Source organism: Apostichopus japonicus, chromosome 16 (assembly GCF_037975245.1).
Source record: "Apostichopus japonicus isolate 1M-3 chromosome 16, ASM3797524v1, whole genome shotgun sequence".
NCBI lineage: Eukaryota > Metazoa > Echinodermata > Holothuroidea > Aspidochirotida > Stichopodidae > Apostichopus > Apostichopus japonicus.
This window is the reverse complement of record NC_092576.1, coordinates 4,605,812-4,629,832: the sequence shown is the minus strand read 5'-3', so window position 1 is coordinate 4,629,832 and position 24,021 is coordinate 4,605,812. Positions and strand designations below refer to the sequence as shown.

At 38.3% G+C, this 24,021-nt stretch overlaps 1 protein-coding gene across 1 annotated transcript in view; it reads right to left on the bottom strand.

Annotated features, from left to right (window-relative positions):
* Positions 1-23,439, bottom strand: part of LOC139982577 (nuclear pore complex protein Nup160-like) — a 32,594-nt gene extending 9,155 nt beyond the window's left edge. The window contains exons 1-28 of the mRNA XM_071995492.1: positions 23,285-23,439; positions 19,947-20,064; positions 19,048-19,255; positions 17,962-18,187; positions 17,532-17,610; positions 17,029-17,143; positions 16,686-16,850; positions 15,985-16,160; positions 15,506-15,593; positions 14,306-14,374; positions 13,569-13,775; positions 12,922-12,987; positions 11,831-11,930; positions 11,092-11,242; positions 9,418-9,542; positions 9,018-9,172; positions 7,982-8,115; positions 7,227-7,454; positions 6,619-6,688; positions 6,085-6,303; positions 5,768-5,863; positions 5,024-5,118; positions 4,251-4,347; positions 3,154-3,259; positions 2,072-2,238; positions 1,664-1,730; positions 1,056-1,169; positions 168-294 (exon numbers count right to left, since the gene is read on the bottom strand). Of these exons, the coding sequence (XP_071851593.1) occupies positions 168-294; positions 1,056-1,169; positions 1,664-1,730; positions 2,072-2,238; positions 3,154-3,259; positions 4,251-4,347; positions 5,024-5,118; positions 5,768-5,863; positions 6,085-6,303; positions 6,619-6,688; positions 7,227-7,454; positions 7,982-8,115; positions 9,018-9,172; positions 9,418-9,542; positions 11,092-11,242; positions 11,831-11,930; positions 12,922-12,987; positions 13,569-13,775; positions 14,306-14,374; positions 15,506-15,593; positions 15,985-16,160; positions 16,686-16,850; positions 17,029-17,143; positions 17,532-17,610; positions 17,962-18,187; positions 19,048-19,255; positions 19,947-20,064; positions 23,285-23,375 (3,659 nt within the window). The 5' untranslated portion in view covers positions 23,376-23,439. The remainder of the gene's footprint in view (positions 1-167; positions 295-1,055; positions 1,170-1,663; positions 1,731-2,071; positions 2,239-3,153; positions 3,260-4,250; positions 4,348-5,023; positions 5,119-5,767; positions 5,864-6,084; positions 6,304-6,618; positions 6,689-7,226; positions 7,455-7,981; positions 8,116-9,017; positions 9,173-9,417; positions 9,543-11,091; positions 11,243-11,830; positions 11,931-12,921; positions 12,988-13,568; positions 13,776-14,305; positions 14,375-15,505; positions 15,594-15,984; positions 16,161-16,685; positions 16,851-17,028; positions 17,144-17,531; positions 17,611-17,961; positions 18,188-19,047; positions 19,256-19,946; positions 20,065-23,284) is intronic.
* Positions 23,440-24,021: the final 582 nt, after the last annotated feature.

The window sequence follows — 24,021 nt, the reverse complement described above, 5'->3', positions numbered from 1 at the left end:
CTTTAATCCTTCAACATTTATGCTGGTAACACCCTGTCAAAGTTTGCGGTATTTATTTAGCCGACAGCTATGCGATATTTAACATAGCATTAAATGTATACACAACACCATCCAGCATACACCAGCAAACAGTCACCATGTCTAACAGGTTATGAGATGACACTTACTTTGAGGCAAGACTCTCAAAAACTGGTGTCAACTTCAGCTTGAAGCTTTGACAGACTTCAATAGCACAGTCAAAGAGACCGGCTCGGACAAGGTTTGCCACAGTTTCATCGACTGTCATGGCCGTAGCTAGAAAAGGATATAGAGTAAAAACTTAAAGAAGTGGGCCAGTTTAAAGTATTCGCACTCACAGCATTGGACAAATTATTTCTGAACTAACTGTATTACAAACATAATGACCATAAATGTAGACCATACAAGCAGGAAAGCAATGGGATAACCACAACCTCCCTTTGCTGGTTTTGATCCACTGCAGGTAACATGATCCATGACCCTGTTTTGTTCATACCTCGTCCGCGTGCATTGCTGGAGGCCCAGGTTCGAATCCTGGCGGATTATTGAAGTTGTTCCACTGTCTAGATGTTTCTTTCATATATATATATATGTTTGTGCCAAATTCTCAATTACTCTTCCCTACTGTTTTTGAAGAAGTGGCATTAAGAAGACAACAAAAAACATGTATAGAGCAGGTGTAGGTAAATGTAAACTAGTGATGAGGCCTGACATTGGGTCGTAAAGGGATCTTAATATCTTCAGAGGCCAAGCAAAACCAGGACATAGGAAAAATGCTTTCTCTTTGTTTTTCTTGTTTTTATTAATTCCTTTGTTTCTCAAGAACATGCTGTTGGTATAGAAATGTAAGGCTCTCTGAGTTGTAGACAGATTCAGCATTATAAATGAATATATAGACAGTTTTGGTGACCTGTAGTTTAAGTCCTCTGTTAACAGATTCTAAATACTATATCACTAAATCACCATATCACTATATCACTAAATCAGGGTGTGTTCACAAAAGATTGTTGACAAGACGGTGAAAGTATATCTCTTACCTGAGATGAAATCAAACTCAGAGTCAAAGTTAGCTAGCTTCCGTCTAGCGGACACCAGAAGATATTCGTTCTCAATATCGGCTAGCTCCAACACTTGAACTTCTCTGCGTGTTACTGTACATGAGGAAACACATTACGGAAAATAAATTGTATCATAACCACCAGCCACTTAATTTGCATATCATTAGCATATATAAAAGTAAACCAAAGATTTAGACTACTACAATAGTGTTTTAATCAGTTTATTGAAAATTTATTTCACTGTGAAAATGATGGAGCATCATTACAAAACCTAAAACACACTTATCCATATAGGTAGGGTACTACGGTCAATAAAACATTACACAGATGTTTCAACGGTCACTTCAATTTGCAGCTCTGTGTTGTGTGACTCTCCCCTACCATTAACTCTTGTCTTTTACACTACCACACTACTCTATAGTACTATCTATCCTAAGCTGTTCAATTCTTAAAATTAAACAAATGCCATCAAGACCTTTGAAGAAGGGATGGTTAGTACTTCAAACAGCCGTTAAAAAAATGAAGAAAAATAAAAAAGCTGTAAGAGACATGCATTACTTAAACCAGTTTAATCAGTCCAAGCTTACCCGGCATATTCCGTAAGTCACCGTCATAATCTCGTTTTGGAGAAGCGCCAGCCAGGTCTTCGGCTTTCTGCACGTGTATCAAGAATAGGGTACAATGTTTCATCCATACATATTGATGAGTTAATGGCACAGAAGATAATCAGCAAGTGTAACAAGACTAGGGGATAATGTTTCATCCATACATATTCATATTTGTGAGCATTTAGAGATTACCATTCGAAGGTAACTTCTCTGATGCCATACATGGGCCCAACATAACAGTGCAGCTGGCCAGCTTTGAAATTCCAAGTTTCCAACAAGTTGGCCTCATAATTCCTCCCCCCGTCAACCCCCCATCCCCCAACCCACTCCTTCCATTAATGTTCTGCATACACCAGAACTACAAGGTGAGTATTCTAAAATACTCACTGCTTCCACCAAGATGGCTACCGGCTTGACGATCCACTGGTACTTGGGATCAACAATCCGCAGAGTGTTGAGGGTGGCCAGATAACAGTTACACTGCTGTTGCAAGCTGTTGATTCCGGGCAGTTCAACAGCTAACCTTGAAGCATGCTCGTACATCGCACTGGCAGCTGCAAGAAAGAAACAAAAAGGTAAATGGGCTGGTTTTGAATAAAGAATGGAAGATTGCATTCAACATCTTATGCTTAGAAAACATTTTTCTTAACTATATACTAAGTTAAAGTAATAATGAAATACGGCTATATAGTGATAATCAAATCACACTTAATGATATACCTTCAACTTGACAAGACTGTGAACAATCCCAACATCACAATCTTACAATAAATTATGAAAATACTACCACAAAGATGTTTGATCAAAATAGGAAAGCAAACATATAAATCTTGTGACATGGTTATGGTTTATGGCTTAGAAATAACAATCAAACAAAACAGGCACACAAAGGAAACAGAGCAGTAATGGTTACATATTAAGAGAGCAGCCTGAGCTGGATTCAAAATGGCAGCCTTTCCTGTGAAACTCTAGAGAAGTATTAGTTGCTGTTGGCTTAGTATATTAATGGGAGGAGGGTGGGGTAGGGGGGGGGGGGGGTAATTCTGGGGCCATCTTGTTGGAAACTAGGAATTTCAAAGCTTGCCAGCTGTATTGTTATTTTAAGCCCAGGTATGGCATCAGAGAAGTTACCTTCGAGTAGTAATCTCTAAATGTATTTGTCAACGCTTAACAGTTCCCCTGTGCTTCCCACACTCAGACAGAAAGACCAACATGTAAGTTGGACAGCATGGTGGTCACACAGACATGCAGACAGACTGATAGATAGACAGACATGCTGACAGACAGACATACTGACAGATAGATAGACAGACTGACAGACAGACAGACAGAGACTGACGGACAGACTGATAGATAGACAGACTGATAGATAAACAGACAGACAGACAGACATTAGACATGTTAATTTAGTTGTTAGTGCTATTACAGTGTGGCTTTTCTTTTCATTTATCATTTATCTTACAACAAACCTTTTCTATAATTTCCTCGATGAATGTGAAATGAGTAGAGTAAGTCGTAGTAGCTGTTTCTCGTCAGGTCTACAGACCTTGCTCTCTCTTCTAAGATGGCGACCATCTTATTGCATAAAAAAATTATCATCACAATGTAAGTGTATAAAATACAGCCATTCTCGTCATATTGTTACAACGAACTGTCACAATAAGTGCTCTGTTTTTCTGATGATTAAATTCAAATCGTTTGGAAAGAGCGAACTATTATGAGACCGATGCTGACCAACACATCTAAAAGATGAACTATGAAGATATGAAAAAGTTGGACATTTGAAATGCCAATTACTGGTGTTGTGAACAAATGCCTGTAATTAACTTAAGATGAGCTATATATGATAGTGGAATAGTTGCTACTATACGATAGTTACTACTATAGGATAGTAGGATAGTTACTACTATAGGATAGTTACTACTATGGGATAGTTACAACTACAAGATAGTTACTACTACAAGATAGTTACTACCATAGGATAGTTACTACCTTAGGATAGTTGCTACTATACAATAGTTACTACTATAGGATAGTTACTACTACAAGATAGTTACAACCATAGGATAGTTACTACTACAAGATAGTTACTACTACAAGATAGTTACTACCATAGGATAGTTATACCTTAGGATATTTGCTACTATACAATAGTTACTACTATAGGATAGTTACTACTACAAGATAGTCACTACCATAGGATAGTTACTACTACAAGATAGTTACTACTACAAGATAGTTACTACCATAGGATAGTTACTACCTTAGGATAGTTGCTACTATACAATAGTTACTACTATAGGATAGTTACTACTACAAGATAGTTCCTACCATAGGATAGTTACTACCATAGGATAGTTCCTACCATAAGATAGTTGCTACTATACGATAGTTACTACTATGATCATAAAATGTAAGATCTAAAATCAACTGTTCACTTCATATCTTGAGACAATCAGCTGAGTGGTAATGATATATTAAGGATATATGCTAACATTACTCTTGACCAAGAGTTTCCAGTGAATTTGATTTTCAATAATACCAAGAAACCTCACAAGCTTCTTACCTCATCGTGAAGATCAATGTATGGCAATTCTACCAGATCCTTAGACTGTCCTCTCTCACACAGGATGACCACGAACTGACGTAAGCAGTCACGACGTCTGTAAGGAAAGAATGAAGACACAACATAACCGCATAGTGATACAGGTGAACCACAGAGGATCTGTACAATGGTTTCTGGTCATAATGTTAAATCAGGCTTAAGTAAGACAAAGTCATTTTGTGACCATAGCAACAGTTGTCTGTTTCAATCATAAGTGACATGACCATCGAGCATTAAAAGCCCTTGGACTACAATATTGCCCAAAGGCTGTGAGCTTCCTACTGTATCTTCTTCTTTCTTGTTGGAACAAGCATTTCTGCATCAGAGGGCAAGAGTACGAGAAAGAGTGTGGACAGGTATACTGTCTCCCTTCAACACCGCCCTCACAGATGTAACAAGGATACTTAACTTGTAGGGTTCTGGGTTAGCTGTCTTAGCCACAAAGGTCTTGAGAAGGTTGTCAATATGTATATCATCCATGGGTCAAACTCCATACATTCTCCCACTTCTCACCTACCCCCTACCCCCCCTCCCCCCCCCATATATTCTCCATCAGGAGAAAGGATAATTATCTTTCAGGGTCTGGGTTAGCTGCCTTGGCCAAAAAAGGCCCTGAGTGGTTGTGACTTTACGTATATCCAAGGGTCCAGGCTATATCCCCTTCTCCCAATTTTTATCCCTCACCCCTCCCATCCCCTCCTCGTCCATTCTCCAGAAGGAGTAAGGATACTTACATTTCAGGGTCTGGGTTAGCTGTAATGGCTGCATAGGCTTTGTCTTGATGTCCCAACTCCAACTCATGTTTGAATATTTTGGTCCATAATGTTGGCTGGAGGAGGAAACAAACCAAGATTTGTCAGACTAGTTGTCAGTGGGTTACATTCATATTACCATAAAAAGGGTTCATTAAACAAATAAGGGGGCCACTCTGGAGGTATTATTTGTGTACCTGTTACACAAAAACTATAAACTAACAACAATGCTACTACATTGTTTCTAGATCATGCAGATTTTTTTATGCTGAATCACACTTATTTTACCTAAGTTCATTACTTTATAATTCAACTTCAAGAGTGATCGATCTAATAATAATACTGAGGATTTATAAAGCGCAGACATATCCACTGATAAGGTGGATATGCTCAAGGCGCTTAACAATATTACCCTGGGCAACAATAACCTGTCAAACATAGAGTCAATCCCTTCACATGGCAGCAGCTAAACAGCGCCCAACTGACAGTTTATCTCACAGGTCTCCATTTATACACCTGGGTGAAATGATAAAGTGCCTTACCCGAGGACACAACGTTATGATCTGGCTAGGACTCGAACCTGCACCTAGTAAAAATTAAGGACTCGAACCTGCACCTAGTAGAATTTAATGACTCGAATCTGCACCTAGTAGCAATTACTTTGCAAAAGAAACCAACTTGAAGAATATTGAAGTCTTAAATAACCAATATTTCTTTTTCACTTACGATATTTTTATCTCCTTGCACTGCGAAGCTGAGTGCTGATTGTGAATATTCTATCACCAGGTCTGGAATAGAAAACTGCTCCAAGAGACGGATAACCTAAACACAGAGGAGGAAAAGAAGATGTCTCAAAGGTAATTAAAGGCTTCTGTAAGTTACCAGAAAAGTCATAATTGATATATTTATTTTGATGTTTCATGATATATACATTCTTTTCGATTAGTCCAAGAGATAACAGTTTACTCTGTCATCAGTCTTATATGGTTTCCCATTTTCCTGCCAGTTTTCTGTTGATTCTGGCCTTCTATAATTTTCGTTACCTTTAAATGATAAACAGTGTCCTCTCTTTTCCCCTCCAGCTCATCCGTGGGTAATATCTTCCTCATCAGAAAATCCTCTTTCGTTGCACGGTGAGCGGCCTGGGTGAAGCAGGCGACAGCTTTTTCCGGAGCTCCGAGATTCAGGTAGCTGTGACCCAGCATGAACCGTCTCGAGGCCGCATTCCATTCACACCATCTGTCTAACAGCTTGACATATTTCTAGGAGAAAGTGATACATGGGGATAAAAAACTATAAAAGCAAATGGGTGGATATGGACTTGCAAGACAGGTTTAATATAAAACTTGCTGAGAAATGTAGTCAGTAGGAACAACAAATATGGTGCTGACTGAATAGAAAACCATTTAACATCACAATGCATAAACCATACTTGCAGTAAAATTTCTCTCATGAACTTGATATTACAAAATCCCATACAAGTGGCATATGACACATAATGCGCCATTCATTACAACTGTCCATGCATCCCCAATATGTGTCATGCTCTATAAAGGCTGGACAAGATCTTTACTCACCTCAACATTTGTGTACTGGCATTTGTTCATCAGGAATTCAGGGAAAATAAAACTGGCACTTATAGGCCACCTTAGAGTAGTAAAAAGAAAACATCAGTTTAAGGAAAACATTTTTTTTTTCATTTTTTTTTTTTTTTTTTTCATTTTTTTTTTTTGAACGATGGAAATTGTGTACATCGTATATACTTAAAACAACAGCATCATAATTTTGGTAAAAGTTCCAATTTTTTTCATATTTGCCATCAGGGCAATTCAGCCAATATTTAAATCATCTATCAACAGATGAAAATAATTTTTCTACTAAACATTTTTGCATACTGATGAAATTTTAAGCACAGAGAAAATTGGCAACTATTAGTAAACATTAAATATACATCAAGTTTCAAGGATATTTCAACAGGAGGATGATAACAGCCTTAACAAGTCATTTGAAACACATCTCCGTCTGTGTGAGCATATCACAGAGCACCTACTATGACCTACGTCCTGGAGCACTTGAAGGTTAAGTGGATCAAAATATACCATCTCTGAGCCAAAACGTAGTAATGCAACTAAAAAAAATAATAATCTCAGCTAAACATATTATCGACTTTCAAACTAAAGGATACATCAGTTTGGCTAGGGTGATGATAGCGTGGTATGACAAAGAATTCCATTCTCTAAGTTGACCCTCTCCTTGTCCCAGGATAGCCCTCATATATACCCCTCCAGACCCTGCAATAAACAGCTCCACTACAGTAAGATTGTTAGCATCGCCAGGGTTGGCTCCAACTGCAGACTCTTCATAGTTAAATTCGGATATTTCAAGGGCTGCCATCTGACGAATGCTCGATTCTCTGTTTGAAGAAAGTAAAACAACAGGATTTGGAGGGACTAAACACCTCTGCAGACTAAAATAAGGTGGAAATATTAAATTTTTTCCTCCTTACATTCTGCATAGACCCCCACCCCCTCTCCCAATCCACCTCATTCTCTGGATGAAAAAAGTAAACGAGGGGAAATTGGAGGGAAGAAAAGAATAAGGTGGAATTATTAGATTTCTTCTGAAGCTCTACATAAAGCCCCTCGCCCAACCCCCTCCCCATTCACTTTATGGAAGAAAGTACACAAATCTGGTATTCGAGGGATTGCACACCACTAAAGACAATGACAAGGTGGAAATATACAATTTTCCCTCCGTGGGCTCTGTATACAACACCCCTTCCCCCCCCCCCCTCCCAATCTCACTATTGGCTGAATTCAGGTACTAGACACTTACATTGATCCTGACTGTATTGTAGTAGCTTCTCATAGGCTCCATAGGCTTAGTATACTAATGTATTGTTATCTACCTATTGGCTGAATTCAGGTACTAGACACTTACATTGATCCTGACTGTATTGTAGTAGCTTCCCACTGACTGAATCTATGCAGACTCAGGTAAGCTTGCATCAGTTTCGCTGTTTCTGGGATGAGAGTCTCCTCCAATGCTGACTGTAATTTTTTGTCACTGGACGGCTGGAACAAAAACATCATCAAACATTAAAACAAAATCCTGGTTTCACCTGACAGCTAGAACAAAACATAATGAAATATTTAAAACAAATTCCTGGTTTCACCTGGACAGCTAGAACAAAAGCATCATGAAACATTTAAACAAAATCCTGGTTTCACCTGGACGGCTAGAACAACAACATCGTGAAACATTAAAACAAAATCCTGGTTTCACCTGACAGCTAGAACAAAAAAAATTGTGTAACATTAAAACAAAATCCTGGTTTCACCTGACAGCTAGAACAAAAAAAATCGTGTAACATTAAAACAAAATCCTGGTTCACTTTCAGAAGTCTCTGAATGTAAAGCCCCCCCCCCCAAAAAAAAAAACAGCCTAGAAGGTATCAATGTTTGTGACGTAATAACATTTCTTGGCCATCGCATTTTACCTGTACATATATCTTGCTCTTCTCTTACAATGATAACAAAGTTACAGTCTCGATGTAGGGGGGACTGGGGCATGAGAGCGATCAATCATTTGGTTATTTGGGGGTTTTTTCGTGCTCAGGTTATTTCTTGGGTGAATTTTCTTAAAATGTACCATGGCTTTCAACATGAAAACTTATGTTGTCACAAGAAATAATACATATTTTCCCTATAAACCAGACCTGTGCTGACTAATACTAAGCTCCCTTGTGCAACATTTATAATATATTGACCTAATCTATTGATAGTAGGAGCTGATGAATTCAGAATGAACTGAGGTCTTTGGTCATCCATCTGGCCCCTGCAAGGAATTGGTGACATCAAAATCATTATAAAGTTCATCCCTACCCCTCAGTCTCCACAAAGATGTCTGCTTGAGAACTTGGACATGATGGATAAACAAGGAAAGTGTCTTTATTATTGATTGAATAATCGTTTACCCTCATCGCCAGTTTGTCCATAATGCTCTCCAAGAGCAGTAAGTCCACCAAGAAATGGAAGCGAGAAGCAACCAAGGAGGAAAAACCAGCTGCCAGCATCCTGGTGCTGATGTCACCAAACAGTCTCATGTCCGGCTCAGAGGAGTAAATAAAATCTATGATACATAAGAAGAAAAAACATTAAATTTGAATATCAGATTTAGGCCATGGCATCAAGCAACAATGATAATAGGAGGGGGGTGGGACACAATGTCTTGAACGCAGCCACAAGAAAATTCCAAAGGGTTTCAGATTTTAACGTGCAATATGATAATGTGAATGTTTCTTTTTATAAGAATGTATATACAATGCTGTCAGGCGATGAATTTTATTGAGTTTTTCTTTAGGGTTTGTTTCTTACCATCACTTGGTAAAAGTCCATCTGGTTTGCCTTCAGCCAAGTCTAACATTTCAAGAACGGTCTTCAGAGCTCTGCTCGGTTTGTGGAGATTTTCTAACAACAGAACTAGCTCACTCACATCAGGACTGTAATAGAGGAAAGGTTAAAGAATGGTCTAACAGCAATAACATAAACACAGAGATGTGTGAAGGCAATAACAAAACACACGGCTGTTTGAAGGCAATAACAAAACACACAGTTGTTTGAAGGCAATAACAAAACACACAGTTGTTTGAAGGCAATAACAAAACACACAGCTGTTTGAAGGCAATAACAAAACACACAGCTGTCTTAAGGCAATAACAAAACACACAGCTGTGTGCAGGCAGTAACAAAACACACAGCTGTGTACAGGCAGTAACAAAACACACAGCTGTGTACAGGCAGTAACAAAACACACAGCTGTGTGAAGGCAATAACAAAACACACAGCTGTGTGAAGGCAGTAACAAAACACACAGTTGTGTGAAGGCAGTAACAAAACACACAGCTGTGTGAAGGCAGTAACAAATCACACAGCTGTGTACAGGCAATAACAAACACACAGCTGTTTGAAGGGAATAACAAAACACACAGCTGTGTGAAGGCAGTAACAAAACACACAGCTGTGTGAAGGCAGTAACAAAACACACAGTTGTGTACAGGCAATAACAAAACACACAGCTGTTTGAAGGTAATAACATAAACTTACAGCTGTGTGCAGGCAATAACAAAACACACAGCTGTTTGAAGGCAATAACAAAACACACAGCTGTTTGTAGGTAATAACAAAAGCGCACAGCTGTGTGAAGGCATTTGGTTCATATCAGGGTCTAACAGCAATAACAAAAGCTCACAGCTGTTTTGAAGACATTCGGTTTAAATCAGGGTCTAACAGCAATAACCAAAGCTCACAGCTGTTTGAATGCATTTGGTTTAAATCAGGGTCTAACAGCAATAACCAAAGCTCACAGCTGTTTGAAGGCATTCGGTTTAAATCAGGGTCTAACAGCAATAACCAAAGCTCACAGCTGTTTGAAGACATTCGGTTTGAATCAGGGTCTACCAGCAATTACAAAAGTTCACAGCTGTTTGAAGGCATTCGGTTAATATCAGGGTCTACCAGCAATAACAAAAGCTCACAGCTGTTCGAAGACATGCGGTTTAAATCAGGGCTTCTTAATTGACTTTCCACGAGGGCCAGAAAGAAAATTATTGGGATGGAGCAAAGTGCCAGGCAGAGTCAAACTATCATGGTTACTTAGATTTTAGTAATGTGTAGGATATATAGGTACGGTGAGCAAGTCTAAGCACTAAACAGACTGCTCACCCAACTAGTGCAACATTGTGGGACATTTTGTTATTCTTTTCAATGTTTTTTTTGGGGGGAGGGAGGCAGGAGGGTGGGATTAAGATCTTCTGTGGCCTGGATTTGGCTGCCTTCACACATTAACCTGCACATTTTTTAATTGTTCTCAACTAAGTCACATTCCCATCACAGACCTGCATATCTTTCCATTGTTATCATTAAGTCACATTCATGTCACATTTACCTGCATATCTTTCCATTGTTCTCAATTAAATCACCATTTTACCTGCAGATGACTATTAATTTATCATTTAAAGAATAAATAATAAAAATAAATCATCCTTTTACCTGCAGATGATGTCTTCTGCTATACTTTTAGCAGTAACTTGTGCCAAATCTTCACTAGCAACAAGATCCTCATAGTGGTTGCCATGGCATAGTTTCCGTAGCGACCGAACACAGTTGTACAACTGCCAAACATCGTGCACCAATACAGTATCTGTCACAGAAAAAAAAAAATCCATAGACGGTGAGATGTAGCTGTTATTTGAAACACTTAGCTTTTTAACTTTAACCTTTGTTTTGGTTGTGACTTTCTGATCTGTGAAAGTTCCGGGATTATCAATGTATAACTGACCTCTACTAAACCAGTATTTTACAGATTTGAGAAATTGCTTTCTTGAACCTTTAAGAATATCTGTTTGTAAAGACACCTTCTGTGTTCATTATTTGATGTCTCAAGGGGTAGAACTATAACACAGTTAGACAGAAATTCCCGGTTGAAGTTACGATACCGGGATTCAAGTTGCAACACTACCGGTTGTGTGAAATTTGCACTACTACACAACGCTAGTTGCTAACTGCTTTTTTTTTCATTTCTATATTTTTATTTTTTATTTTCATCTTATCATTCCACACAACTGTGGTAGTCGAACACCTATTTCTTAACTACATACCAATCTACCACTGGCGAAAAATATTTGATTTATTAATATTGATATCACGATGCTGACAAGTTATATTTGTCTTTTCAAGAAGGAAAAGGAATCATCGACAAAAACGAAATTGAGTTCTTAGAGATTCTTACCATCCTCTTGGATCCAGCCATTTTCGCAGAGGTCCTCCGGTCTGCTGCCCTCTGACAGGTTTACGACATGATCGGACGGTACCAGGACAGAGACTGCATCCTACACAGACGGTAAAAATGTAGAGAGAGAGAAAGAAATACTACCTGACAGGCTGTCAACGAAAATAATTAAATCTCAAGAATTTAGAAGGATACACTCGGAGGAAGATTTGTTTAAGAGAAACACCTTTTGTTTTTGTGGATTGTGGTGGTCGAATGGAAAGACAATGTGGTTGAGATTTAAGGACTGCAGCCTGTTCGAGTTCTGGCCAGATTATTATGTTGTATCCCTGAGAAAGGCACTTTATCTCCACTGTGCCTTTCTTCGTCTAGTTATATGAATTGGGACTTGTGAGGTTGCTTGTAAATATACTTGTGTGCAGGTTTTGTTGTCCCCAACCTATGGGAAGTCCTCCGGGGAACATGTACATGTGGCGCACTGTAGCGCCATGGAGGCGACCATTTGAGCTGTGCACACCTAGGTGTGTGGGTGTGACCAGGGGTTAACTTTAGTAAAGTTGTTTGAGATGGCCTTGCCTTGTGCAAGACTGTAGGACCATTACTAAATAACAGTTTCAACTCTGCGTTGCCATGACGATAACATGGTACTTTCCAATATATTACAACAAATCAAGCTTTACAAACACTCTAGACATGATACTCTACTCAAAACAGGAAATGTACTGAACATCACAGAAGTTATTCAGGGTAAAAGTGATGTTACTGTCATGTATGGATGTATGGCCATCCGTTCCAAATTTGCTGTAAGGTTTTTTCTTCACAAAAGAGTCACAGTAACATACAAAAAATGGTGTGTGGGGGTGCTGCAAATGGAATTTGTAAACTTGGTAACTTAAATTTCTCTTTTCAAAGCCGAAGGCTGTCTTTCTCTTCTAAACTATGTACGAATTTTAATTTTACCTAAGATACAGACTTATCTGCGATCTACGATGTAACTCTAAGTATGTTAATGTCATACAGAGAACTCCATCGCCCTGTTTCATCTTGCAGCAATTATTTATCTTTAGTTTAATATAATAACTGACACGTACCTTTTTCACAATGTAAGTCAATCCTGTCGCTACATCTAACACAAGACCGCCAGGTTTATCTGCGACCTGTGGCAAAACAAAGACAAAAGTTGAAAAATGAACACAACAGGTAGAAAAATCTGTGTGTTAATACCTAGCCCTTTACTGCAACACATGTAATTTACAATCCACATTTACATCATTTACTCCCTAGATACAGTTTTTATATTACGGCCAGCTCACTGTAAGATGTCATCATTGTCATGTCTTAATCTCTTGATCAGTGAACTTTATTAAACCAATTTGAAAAGAAAATAAAACATTCCACAACATGACATACACTCATTCATAAATCTCATTGTATTTCATTGCCTTTCACAAACAGCCAACTCACAATTCCTAGCCCTCTTCTGAAGTTTTGTCAGCATCAAAAATTAGGAATGAACGATATATTTTGTTCTTGCATACTATCTAGGTATGTATTGCTAACTTTTTACTGACGTCTATTATGCATTGCTGCTTCAGTAGTAATTTCTGCAAAGATTTACACCCCTCCCCCACCACCAACCTCCCCCCCTCAACTTTAAAATGCTAAATCCACCTAAATGGATGTGGATCATCATCCAAAAGATATCCCTGAAAATGCATTCATTAGAGGGTTTGCTTACTCTCTGGTATTCCAGACAACAGGAGTAGAATCGCGCCAAGCTCTGTTCTAAGAGTTGTCTGTAATCTTCCTGGCTGACAATACCGCCCCCTATCTTCTGTTGGATTTCATTTTCAATAACTGCAGACACCTCTGCTCTGAGAGAGTTGACATCGTTGTACCAGTTACTAGCGACCGACAGCGGCAGTCCAACCGCACGACTGTAAGTCTGAGAAGAAAAGACCGTACTGACTCAAAAAAACGTGCCAATCGTGCGATCTATAATTATAGGATCAGGGAATCATTTATTCTGTCTATGAACTACATTAAAACCTAGGCCCTTTCAAGAGAGTAACAGAAATTGTTGCAGTCTTGAAAATATCTCATGATGCTTGGGCAAGAGATCATTAACATACTGTGATTCAGTTGCAGTATTAACTTAGATATGCCCTACTGTTACTGGGAGAGACCAATAACATACTCTGTTTATGTGAAGTATTAAAGACATGCCCTGATACTAGTGGCAGAGAAAACAGCATACTGTGGTTCAGTTGCAGTATTAAAGATATGCCATGATGTTACTGGGAGAGACCAATAACATACTGTGTTGATTTGTAGTATTAAAGATATCCCCCGATTCCATTCTAATACTTCAGCACCACACTACGTTCCTTCAATTCATTATTTTGAGTAGTTACTTTTAGTATTCGTAACCAGATGATTGTCCTGTGACTTGGAAGGGTTAGAGATTTTACTTACATTTAAAGCCTTAGAAATACAACTTCTTGAAAAATTTCCCGGTCTGAAGATGACATCCATATAAGCCTCCTGCAGAAAAAAGACAAAGTATTCAAAAAATGTTGTCAGAGTAATAAAAGAATTGTTATTTTTCCGAGAGTTCAACAATAAATCCCCCCCCCCCTCCCTCTTAGTTACTGGCAGCTGTAGCATGTGAACATGTAGACATACCTCAGATCTATAGCATTAGTAGAGCTAACATTTTTTTAAGGTGCTAACATTTCTACAGCATGTTCCAGTTGTATAAAGCATCATAATAATAATAATAATATCTGTAAATGTCCTACAAGAAATAAAACTGATTAATCCGTAGCATTTTGCTTCCTCTACCAGACTACCATCATCAAGCTTTATGAATTAGTAGTAAAAGTAAAGTGTAAAAGTAAGTTGGCCTGGAGTTTCTATCCTAGCAGGATCTTATTCAAAGGCTAATGACAAATTACTTGTCATTTAGCCTTTGAATAAGATCCTGCTAGTGTCAAAACATCAGACCAACTTATATGTATGTATTTTAGATCCTCCTGCAAGCAGGAACTCGCGAAGAAGCCTCATTGGCTTATCAAAGCCGCAAGCTGACCAAAGTCAGTCTCTTAGATTCATATTTAACGTCCATGATTATGAATTGTCAATTGTCAACAACTCTGTTACTGGGTGACATACATTAATCTTGGAGTGACTCAAACTGGAGACCTTATGATTGGAAGGCTTACTTTTACTTACTTTACCTTAACACATTTATATTATATTTACATATTCTCTCACACAGGCTCTTTAGTGGATAAGCAGTTTGCTAACAGTTTTGTTTCATTTTGACGAACACATTTGAGCGGAGAACACCTGCCTCTTCCGAGAGTGAAAGTATCTTCTCTTTGACATCAGCAATGTAAAGCAGCAGTCTATGACCTGGGATTATTTAGAAGTTCTCTGATGCCATCCATGTCCATTATCCATGACTTTACCATGATTGGAAGTTATGTCTCATTTTATTACATGATTATTTCAGCTTCCAATAACTGGGGATAATATGAGTGTTGTCTGAGGTAACATAACTTTCCCAGGAATGTAGACAAATGATTTAATTTGTACGACAGTCCCAGACTTTAAAGACAATGGAAAGAACCAATGCATCTTTCAGGATTGTGGTTTAACCACATGACTTACCCTTGGTTCCATCATTTGAGGTATCTGTACTTCACTGGGGGGAGGAGTTTCACCTGCAACAATGGTCCATCTACCTTTGCTGCCCTTCCTGTAGAAGGATTAGAGAAACAATGATTATATTGCAGGCTCAGTTTGATGGAGACTAGAATGATGAACTCAGTATTGTGTTTATATGTGATAGTACTACTATAACGCTGTCTATTGAGTTTGATGGAGACTAGAATGATCAACTTAGTAATGTGTTTATATATCATAGTACTACTATGAAGCTGTATATTGAGTGTGCAGGAGACTAGAACGATTAAATCAGCATTATGTTTATATGTGATAGTATTACTGTACTATAAAGCTGTATATTGTGATCAATGGAGACTAGAATGATGAACTCAGCATTGTATTTATATGTGATAGTGTTACTATAAAGCTGTATAAAACTGAGTTCAAAGAAGTGTACATTTTGTGCACAGATTAAAACTTACCCATCATAGGGGTATCTTTGAGTAAGGGTGTCACCCATCGGCAAACTCCAAACAACAATGAGGTCGGAGTTGCTTAATGTAAAATCTACAAGAGTTCGACCTTTCACGCCGTAAATGGTCGCCAAATGTTGAATTTGATATTGCCCGGACTGCAGGAATGGTTGCAAGATTAAAAACTGTTGGATTTAAAGAAAAAAATAAAGATAATGAAACTGCAGATACAACAACCATAGTCATTAATCCTCTTCAAACAGAAGCCTTTTATTGCTGCTTAGTTACAGAAATTATTCTTGGGCTCCTTGCATAATCCTGGATAGTAATTGATATAAGCTGCAATTTAAGAGTATTGCGGATATTCTACTTTGAAATAGGGTTGGTTGAATAAAACTACATGGACATTCATCATCCCCGTCGCCATCACCACCAACACCACCATCATAACCACCACCATCACCATTACCACCACCATCACCACCACCATCACCACCATCACCACCATCATCACCACCATCACCACCATCACCACCATCATCACCACCATCACCACCACCATCACCATCATACTTTGATGATTGCCAGTACTATAGATGCTTTAGGCACTTGCAGTTTTTAGGAAGTTGCTACAATTGTAAATAGCTTGGCCTGGACTTACTAATCACATCTAGCCAATTCAGAGTCTGGTCATCGGAATGTTAACTCACCACGTTTGATTTGGACAAGCTCAGGAAAACGCCGAGGATGGGGCTTTTTAGAGGGGCGCCTTCGGCTGCTCGGATCATATGATGGAGAAGAGGGGGCTCATCAGACATCTCTGAGCCAGTCGAAAGCAGCTCTAATAGGTTGAACGATACGATGCATTCCTGATTCTAAGAATGACAAAAAACAAGGACAATGAAAGTAGTGTGATATTACATTTGCACTGAAGTCGTTCGTATGGCTAGATAAATTATTCCTTGGATCGGCCCAAAAAACTATAATAAAAGATGAAGCAATGTAAGCCTTTAAATTTCAGAATCAACAGTCACAAGAATAGTTTATACTGACCGAACATGACCACGCTCGAAGTCGATGATCCCTACAGACTGTGAAAGCAGCAGTCACCTGACCGAATGGACGAACCACCACCGAATCTGCAGTGTCCGAGGCTTCTTGACCACGTCTTGAACAAAAGAACATAAAGACATTGAAAAAGAAACCAGCACACTTGGTGAAGACTGCTACAAGGAATGAAAACATGTATTGACATGCTGGAGGATTTAAGGGCTGTCCAGGCTTGGTTTGAAATTAATTACCGATTTACGCTGATTTTTACAATTACGTGATGTTTTAAACTAATTTACAGATCTGAATCAAAATGTAATCTTTTTTGTAATTTTAACTGAAAATTTTTTGTCCCTTAATTTGTCAGGAGACCATTTCTCTTTCTTTGAAATATGTATAAGTACCAACTACACCATACATTTGAAACAGAACTACCTTTAACTGACAAAGGCCATACAAATGAATGATTTACATCATACAAGAAGATAAGAGAAGCGTTGTCTTACCTCATAGCGCCCGGTACGATGCCAGACCAAATTCTCTGCATAATGGAGGCTTCCCTGACTTCCTCTTGGAAGGAGACACCTTGTTGAGTGACAAAGGACAAGAAAACCTAGGTTAAGTATCGTATATACATAGACAATCTTGCTTGACTATAGAACATGTACATATATAGAGGGGAGTACAGCATTAACTTAACAGCAGGTCAAAGCATGTACTCCTGCATGTGCGTTTTGATATTTACTTTCAAACCTAACTGATCAGCCAGTGTGGATGTCGACTTTATTAAGTCGGGCATTCTTTGCTAAAGGTATTATTCCTTAGGAAGAGAAGACTGTCAACATAAAACTGGCTGGAAAATTATGACTTCATAACAGTCATCATTTTCCATCTGAATTTAGCTTTAAAAAAAAAGAAAATGGGGTTGATACAAACCTTTCAAACCTATAGGTGTCAGACAAATCAAGAGTAGACTGCCACCTTTTGTCCCCAGGGCAAACCATGCTTTTGCTTCAGGAGTAAGCCATGCAGAAGTACACTGGAGGTCAAAGGTCACTGATCCTCCATGGTTAAATTCGTGGAAATTGGAAGGATCTCTGAACTGAGTGACTGAGGTATTGGCAAAGATTGACGGAACAGAAGCGGACGAATGTTGGGTATCCTGAACAAGAAAATAGTTCCAGCGAGATCAAATACAAAGAAGGGGTATATAAATACAAAGGGGTATATAAATACAAAGTAGCTGTATCAAATACAAAGAAGCTATATCAAATACAAAGAAGCAGTATCAAATACAAAGAGGTGGTATATATATACAAAGTAGCAGTATCAAATACATATAAGTCATATCAAATACAAAGAAGCAGGGAGAGTCTGTGTTGATATATCAAGTTGCATCATTACAGACAAAGCTAGAGTAGTGCCATGCAATAACATAGAATGTATTGCCAAATTCTCACTTTTAATAAAGCAACAGTTCCAACATACACTGTCATATATCTTATAGATTATGTTACACTATGTAGATCTTAGCAGCATAAAAGATATCTTAATACATGAAAAGTGACAGGGCTATACCATCCGTGCACACTGAAGACCATGTGACACTGAATGTTGTAAAGTAACATAGTAGTGACACTGCAAATGGCAGACTTAGAATGTCATATTGTTTAAATATTAACGGAGATGCAAACGCCACACTTTGAAATCAGCAATCTTAATTATCTTGAGGAGTGCAATTTTTGGTGCACCGACAGTACCCCCAAAGATTTCTTGAGGAGTATGAGTTTTAGCACGGCTGGAATTCTTAAGAGACAAATGCCTGTAGAAGCTTGAAGCCAGCAAACAATAAATACACTATCTCTATGATTTTCGTAGCGATGCATTGTGTTGCAATAAACTATAAATACATGTATGAATACATGTACATTAAAACTTTTTGTACCTTTCAAAATGTAAACTGTCTTTTCTCTTAACTATGTCATACTGTCTAGAAATCCGTCATATAAAATATCGTCTCACCTTTCTGTGCATTTTACTAGGGTGAGGGAACAGTAGCCTGTAGACACCATTGATGGTCGTTACCAGGACGACCACCTCCGAGAATGTTTCCTGGATGCACACTCTTGGCACTATGGGTGTGTCTTGAAAGGTTAACCGTAGGGCATTGCCAATTAAGTTTTGAGACGTGGAGACTTCAAGAAGCTCCAAGGTGGACTGCGATGTTCGCCTGGAAAGAAAATCGTAGAATCTTTTGAAAATATCCGCCGAACTACTCTGGGAGTTCTGTCACTATCTGTGATCTGAGAGAATCTTTCAAGAGAGTTTTCCAGTCCTCTGATACTCTATGTTTGGTTTTAGCGTTTTTTGGGTTTCTCCGACATGGTCAGTGATAATTTGTGAGCAAGTAGCAGAAAAAGGTGAAAAACTTCCGATATAAGAATTAATTGTACTACCACAGGGCAAGTTTGTAAGGATTTTTGTCATTGTCCCTCGAACAACCAGGTCTTACTGTACTTTATCAGGGAATAATTTAGTGTTTAACTTTTGTGTTGCATTTTCGTAGGCTTTGAATATTTCCTCTCATTGAATACTTTAGCAACAATAACGTCACACTTGTTTGCTCCAAGTTTACTTTTGGTATGAAAGGCGGCAACTTCAACTGTCAATATCTCAAAAACTGTAAAAAGGAATATGCTAATTTCATCGAACTGCTTAGATTAGGTTCCTCTTTAACATATCAACAAGAAATTTTGACCTGGACTATTCTTTTAACAATACTCGGAGGAAGCGGGAATATGACTTGACTCCTGTAATGACTGTGGTTCAATCCTCTGCCTACGATTTGTAAACACTAATCATTGGTTATGATTATATGCACAAATTCTTTGGAGCTTTTCATATTCAGTAATTTCACTTACCAAAGAACAGATCTAAAAGTTTTGCAGTCAGAACCTCGTGAGGTGATGTTCTGTCGATACGTGAAACCACCACTGCATTCTGGGTAATTGACATCTTGAAGAACGGGTTGTGATGCACCTGAAGGTAACAAGCAAGCATACAATACTTGCTCACTCATTGCAAATTACAGTAGTAATAAAGAATGACGTGAAACCAAATTTAAAGGACATTCATTGACACGGTCAGAAAAAATGTTTTTTTCCCGGGAACATAAATCCGACGAAGTCGGATTTCCCGCCGCGGAACGCAGTGTAGGGGGTGTCTGAAGCTTTTGAAAATTTAAGACCCAATTGACGCGATTTGGTGGACCATTTTTACAGTGATTGCCAGTGTACTACAAATGTGTTAAACCATGTTACGGTAGCACATGAGTCGTTTTGTTGCAACATGAAATCCCGGTATCGTAACTACAACCGGTATTTTCCTCAACTTTCATCTATGGTTCAAAGCACTTAGTTCCGAGACTGTCAATGCCATACATTCAATATGCATAGCCTAGGCTACAGTATGTACATACTCTTACACGCACGGTTATAAAAAAAATATAAAAAATAACACGCTATATTAGGGCCTTTGTTTTTTATCATACACTTCCAAAAGAAAAGCACAAACCTTGGAAAAAAGCAACCGACACCATCCTTCATTCATACTCGACGTACGATATTAGATTATCACGTTCGCACATGGATTAAACTAGTAATCCGTTCTAGGGATCAAACGATTATGCATAACAGAAAATATCGATTATTTTTTCATAATCGTACCGATTCCGATTATTTCAAAAAGAGAAAATATCCCGTTTATACGAAATCAGCAATAAAATATGTGATAGAAAAAATTATTGTTGTGATTTTCCTGTTTCCTTTTGCTTTCGTTGTAATACAAAGGCTCTTAGTTATCCTTTTGTTTGTATCAAACAACCTCTGGAGTTTCTCGGGATTTTTTTTTTTTTTTACAAATTTCCAAAATACGAAAATATGACATCCTACCTAGTCAGCACTGTGCTCAGCGAATGGCCTAACTACCTCGACGTGTATGTCACCTATTAATGGCTTGAAATGGGCTAAGAATAGTTACTCAAAATATCCATCTCAAAAAGCACCTCAGACAAACCATCCATCTTCAGTCTTTACCAAAGTGTAAATTTTATTTACATATTGGCTACATTCCGACTTTATTTTGTACTTATTTTCAGTATTATACCGTTTATGAACAAATAGAAATGTTACAAACTTGAAGTTAAACATACCTATTCGTTACCTATTTAACTCCGTTCGAGTTCGATTAGAAAATGTATGCTCAGGCCAATCAACTGAAAAGCAAATTGTACCATCGTAACTTGTTTAAAATTACTCTAGAATGTTACCAGATTGATGTAAAGAAATAATAACAACTAGAAACTACTCCAATATAAAATACAATTTTCCCTATTTAAGACATAGCACACACCTTCCAAACAAATGCCGATTTCCAGCAAATTGAAAGTTGTAAACTAAGCTACGTATTTTTTTTTTTTTGGCAAACCAATGGTTAGGCTACATTTCCCATTGACTTAGTGTGGTTGTTAGGCTAACATGCTTGTTGCAGTATTTCATGGATATTTTAGTTTTAGCTAACTGCGTCACAATTTCAGCGAATAAAGAGATGCTAAGGCTAGATTTTCCCGTTGACTACGTGTGGTGTTCGGGTACCATGCGCGACGATAGCAGCCTGGAAAGTATGTAAAAAAGCTACGCAAAGTATTGTTTTTTTTTTGGCGAAACGATCGTTGGGCTACATTTCCCATTGACTTAGTGTGGTTGTTAGGCTAACATGCTTGTTGCAGTATTTCATGGATATTTTAGTTTTAGCTAACTGCGTCACAATTTCAGCGAATAAAGAGATGCTAAGGCTAGATTTTCCCGTTGACTACGTGTGGTGTTCGGGTACCATGCGCGACGATAGCAGCCTGGAAAGTATGTAAAAAAGCTACGCAAAGTATTGTTTTTTTTTTGGCGAAACGATCGTTGGGCTACATTTCCCATTGACTTAGTGTGGTTGTTAGGCTAACATGTGGTCGAAGATTGCAGTTTCCATGTATATTATTATATATTAAAATATTTTTTATTTACGACACAACTAGAGCGAATAAACAGATCGCTAGGTTAGATTTCCACGTTGACTTAGTGTGAAGTAAGGCTACCATGTGGTCGGAGATTTGTGTGGATGTTAGGTTATTGTCGCTGGTACTGAAATTGCTTCGTGGAAGCCGTAATTTGCCAGTGACTTTGCGGGAAGTTCCCGGTAATTGTGCTCGACCCTCCCGAACTGCTTCAAATTTGATGCGAGATTGTGAGAACTTATCGCGCTGCTAAAGCAAACGCATGTCACTATTAATTTTACACAGACACCTGATATAACGAGGGCGATTTTTTTTTTTTTTTTATAGTTCTCTGTTTTTGCTGTCTTGTTTTTTTTCATTTTTTTTTTATCTCTGCTCCAAAATTTCCCGCGAGTGACTAAAATTTCCCGGGAACCAGGTTCCCGTGTTACCTCTTTTTTCCTGGCCTGTTCATTGAAATTACCTACAGTGAGACAAACACTTATGTTAAACAGTAGGTTGTGCTTTTTGCATAATAAATGAGAAACGAGAAATGGGAAAAGAAATGCATAGAAAGGGCTTTATTTGAGGCAGATACAACGACATAAGTTTGCAAATTATCATGCTATCTGGATGCAATGATAAGTAGGCATTCTTTCTTAAAACTAATTACACTGTAACAAGTTCTAACTTCTAGATCACAGTACGCACAGATCTGACAATAATTTGAATCCAAGTTCTGGCAACTTAAGGTATGACACGTAGTACAGTTAGCTAGATATGACAATAATGTGAAAAAATTCTGATAACTTAATGAGTCGACTGAGCATCAGTACATCTGGATGCTAGGCAATAGGTTGATCAAGCAGTCTCAGGACCTGTGGACATGAACTTTCACTACGTCTAGGTATAAGGCCTTGACCTAGGTGTTAAGTCCTGCTTCTAGTCTTGGTATAGTTGATGTCTGCCACAGTTTGTTGGTAATGGTTCAGTTTGGCTTCGCAGAACCATTCTACTGTACTCAAAGTGAATGCAGTCACAATATAACATTGGCCTAAGTTACTGTAGTGTACATACACTGTCAGAGTAACGTTCCTACAGTAGGCTAGCCTCTGCAATATCTTTGCTAGAAGTAGCTCTTAATTCCCACATTTGATTTTCCTCCTTCAATTAAATTTCACGATGTATTAGGTATGTATATTCTTATATCATACAAACCGGTGTTTATGGTTAATTCTTTCCAGTGACAGTTTTCTCCTTTCAAAATTGGTGCCTCACGGTGCGCATTGTAAAGCGCCATTTTAATCATGGATTGAAGCGAGAGGCGAACAGTAATTCATTACAGACTACAATTCAACAAACGGTTCCCGTGTAAGTGTTACATCCTCATTACACGATGCAGTTGACAGGTATTCAAAATTTTGTTGCTTTTGAAGTTCTTGGCGGAAAGTTGTGGCCTGGGAAATGGACTACCGAGAAACGGTATCCCTTTCCCCTTTGAGAATTTAAATAAAAATTAACGGTGCTTGGTCGCAAAATGGTGCAACATTTAGTAACTTTTTAAATAAATAAAGTGTTCAAGATTTCTCCGCTATATTTCTTCAACAGATATCGACAATTTTATTTTTCGTCTGAATATTTTGTCAAGACCAAAACTGTTGGGAGACCCTGGAAAAGGGTCACCACCCCCCCCCCTCCCGCCGGCCCCACTTTGAATACGACTGGGATGTGTAGTTGACATGTGTAGTGTTGTAAATGTACCGAGGTGTACTCTAGCATTATAAGGACAGGCACAAGTTTCTCATCATAATGCATTCTTGTCATGTATGCTGTTACTGTATGACTTGTTACAAGTTATATCATGTTCCAGTATAGTACAAGGATGGATTTTGGGTTTTTAAAGGAGGGGGTGTCGCCATGAGATCGTTGAAGTGAACTACCACGTAAAATAAATG